The sequence below is a fragment of the Hyposmocoma kahamanoa genome, unplaced genomic scaffold, assembly GCF_003589595.1.
Source record: "Hyposmocoma kahamanoa isolate Upper Pololo Valley unplaced genomic scaffold, ASM358959v1 81053, whole genome shotgun sequence".
Classification (NCBI taxonomy): domain Eukaryota; kingdom Metazoa; phylum Arthropoda; class Insecta; order Lepidoptera; family Cosmopterigidae; genus Hyposmocoma; species Hyposmocoma kahamanoa.
In genome coordinates, this window is record NW_020654082.1 from 6,678 (window position 1) to 10,151 (window position 3,474).

Below are 3,474 nucleotides of genomic sequence, written 5' to 3' on the forward strand. Positions count from 1 at the left end.
TTATAATGTAGACCTGAGAAGTTGTTATTATGACCACACAATGACATATTATAAAACATTTTCCTTGACATCTTATCACATAATATCCATCAAAAGGCTCAAATGACTTGACTTTTTTATTGTCGATTTTTTTTATTCTAGTTCAGTATACTTATTAGATACGACGTCACGATAGGAGCATAAGGACATATTAGTCCTCGTGCTCCTACTAGGAGCACCCAGTAGGAGCATGAGGAAACAGGCACCAACTTGGGTAATCAACTTTGCTAAATTGGTTCCAGGAGTGGATTCAGTTGCTCTGGTACTCATAGTAATTTTAGTAATGGGAATTCTCTAATTTAGGATCAGGTAATTGGTGTGCTTGTCCGGTACATCATAAATTATTATACATACAAAAGAACACATTTATAATACACACAAATTGCAAATAAATACTGTGATCCATCAAAAGAGGAAAACAAAAGAAACCCGCACTGAACTTGTACTATCTTCGGTCAAGGCTTTTGTAAAATATAAATCAAACTATTGTTTTGACTCATCCCGTTTTATTTTTCCAATTAATATATATCAAACATATCAAAACATGTCAGTAACTTGTTATAGCTAAGCTACGTCATCTGGTAGAATCAAGCCTTGTTCAATCATCCGCTGTCTCTTAGCTTCTTCTCTGGCCTTCCTCTCTGCTTCTCGTCTCTCCATTTCAGCACGTTCTTCCATAGCCTTCTCCATAGCCATAGCAGCTAAAGTCTTTTGGTCTAACTTCCAGAAATTAATAGGTTCTTTAGTGAACTTCACATCCTTTTCGTTCATTCTTTCAATAAACTTAGGATAAGTGAGAATGCCCGTCTCAAAGACCAAAAGCTTTTCTTTCAAAGCAATTTTTGGTAAATCAACAAATTCGATGTCCGTTAAAGGCTCACCCCAGTTTTGGAGTTCTTCTCGTAGAACTTCAATGTCGACAAAACCTAGACGGTAAAATACGAGAAGAATAAAAAGACATAGCTTATTTGGCATAGCGTATGGCATGGTTTGTTAGAAGACGTCAGTTCGAATCCGGCCGGATCGAATGAATTTTTTCTAATTATAACAAACTAATGGAATAATTTCACAAAAAATAATTGAATATCAGTTCAATACAAATGAAATACAGTTACTAGCGACATCTTTTGCCAGGCCAGATAGCTGTAAAGTTACCTGTGTGACAAAATATTTTCATAGATTTCTCACAGATGGCGCTACGGCTAAAAGTCATTGAAAAACCAAATGCAAAAATCCAACAAACAAGCACATAGAAAAATTCGTGAGGTCCGCTGGTTCGTTCCGTGGCTTAGTTGGCATAGCGTCTGACACGGTTTGCTACAAGACGTCGCTTCGAATCCGGCCGGATCGAAGGAATTTTTTCTGAGTGTTCGATCTTTGTATTAATAATTATAACAAACTAGTGGAGTAATTACACAAAAAATAATTAAATATCAATTCAAAACAAATTTCAATAACAAGACGATAAAGAGCCTCCGTGGCCTATCGGTTACCATGCTAGACTACCACGCAGAGGTCCCGGTTTCGATTCCCGTTCCGGGAGAAATATTTATATGGCCTACATTTATATCTGACGTAAGTTTGGGTGTAATTTGTGGTTGTCACTGATAGGAGCACGAGGACTAATATGTCCTTAAGCTTCTACTGGTACGACCAAATGGATAAATATATCCTCGTCCTCCTGCACTATAATCTGTATTTATATATAATTGATATTATAATAATAATAATAACGCACACACATACGTCAACATAGCACTAGGGAAACCCTGTGTCGCGAGTGTCATGGACATACATATAGACAATCAAACGAACGCACTTTTGTATAATGCATTCAGTTTCGTGGTACGGCCGCTTGTACATTCTTTTGGCCAAATTTAACATTTAGTGATGTATACGTTTGGCAACACTGTCTCGATTCTGATCGAATTTGGAAACAAAGGGACGAATATTATTATGACCTTAGCAATATTATAAAAATATTCTAGAAGTCTTTTGTTATAACATTTAGTTTTTTTTTTTTCAGATTTGTAGTATCTATTGTCAGTAGTATCTGTAATTTCGATCATTTTTGCAGCACGTTGCCTCGATATGTCCGAATATAGTGAGCAAATAATTACACACATCGCCGGATATGTAGTACGAGTGATACAAAAATGATATAAAATGCTAAGAATTAACACAGTGCGCTGTCTTTACAAAAATCTGGAGTTGGTCATACGTATGAGTTCGTTGCTTTCGAGGACGAAGGTGGTCTAGTTTATCCCACTTAAGATGCTATCCAAATATGCAGAGTGGGAGAGTTAGAAATCCGAGAAATAATAAAGTATGAGTTCGTTGCTTTCGAGGACGAAGGTGGTCTAGTTTATCCCACTTAAGATGCTATCCAAATATGCAGAGTGGGAGAGTTAGAAATCCGAGAAATAATAAACAAATCACAAAAATTTCACACGGGGCCGTCATTAAGTAAACCTCTTCTGATTAATAAGATTTTAGAATATTTTGTCATCAGTAACATTTTCAATCAGAAATTGGTAGGTCAATGATCAGAAATGAGAAGACCCGTAGAAGAACAAAAGTCACCGACATAGCTCAAAGGTTAGCAAGTTGAAGTGGCAATGGGCAGGGCACTTAGCTCGTAGAACTGACAGCCGTCGGGGCAGAAAGATTCTTGAATGGAGACCACGAACCGGAAGGCGTTCAGTGGGACGGCCCCCTACTAGATGGATGGATAACCTGGTAAGGGCGGGTACCGATGAATGCACGTCGCGTCCGATCGGCTGGTCTGGAAATCTTTAGGGGAGGCCTATGTTCAACGGTGGACGTCTTCTGGCTGACATGATGATGATGATGAACATTTTCATTTGTCTTGAACAGTCGCAAGTTCATAATTATATGGACGTACGTTTTCATTGTTTAAGTTAATCGATACGATCTTCTATTACAAAAAGATGTTATATAATAAGCTCAATTTATTGGAAGGTCAATAAATTTAATATTTGAACTCGATTAAAAATTAAGATCTTATTTTTTTAAGTAATCAACATTTTTTTTATACAAGTAAAATAAAGGAGTTAACTATTTTATTATAGTATTTTTTTACTATATTAATATTACGACTATTTGTAATCAACAAATACTTGAACAAAAATTATTCTATTTAGAATCGATTAATTAAATGGAATACGCGTGTTTATGCGTATTCCGTTCAATCCGATTTAGGCGAGCAATAGAATGTTTCCATCACTAAATAGTTCTTGTGACGTCATAGTGGGTACAAAAAATGTGACACGCTAGGTTTTCATACAAATTGCTGTACTTGCGGCGTATATCTAGATATACGTCTGTGGACGGAACGAGCAAGTCGCCGCCTGATGATAAGCTACACACCTGTCCATAACAGTTACAGTGCCACTCAGAGCTTTAAATCGCAAA

The 3,474-nt window shown here is 36.7% G+C and overlaps 1 protein-coding gene across 1 annotated transcript; it reads right to left on the reverse strand.

Annotated features, from left to right (window-relative positions):
• Positions 1–540: 540 nt before the first annotated feature.
• LOC113234200 lies at positions 541–1,026 on the reverse strand. The gene has a single exon (XM_026469498.1). It carries the CDS (start codon positions 1,024–1,026, stop codon positions 604–606), a length of 423 nt encoding a protein of 140 aa, XP_026325283.1. The 3' UTR covers positions 541–603.
• Between the last annotated feature and the right edge of the window lie 2,448 nt (positions 1,027–3,474).

What these genes read in the sequence shown, in the direction of transcription:
- LOC113234200 (XM_026469498.1), bottom strand. Translation starts at nt 1,026, where the DNA reads ATGCCATACGCTATGCCAAATAAGCTATGTCTTTTTATTCTTCTCGTA.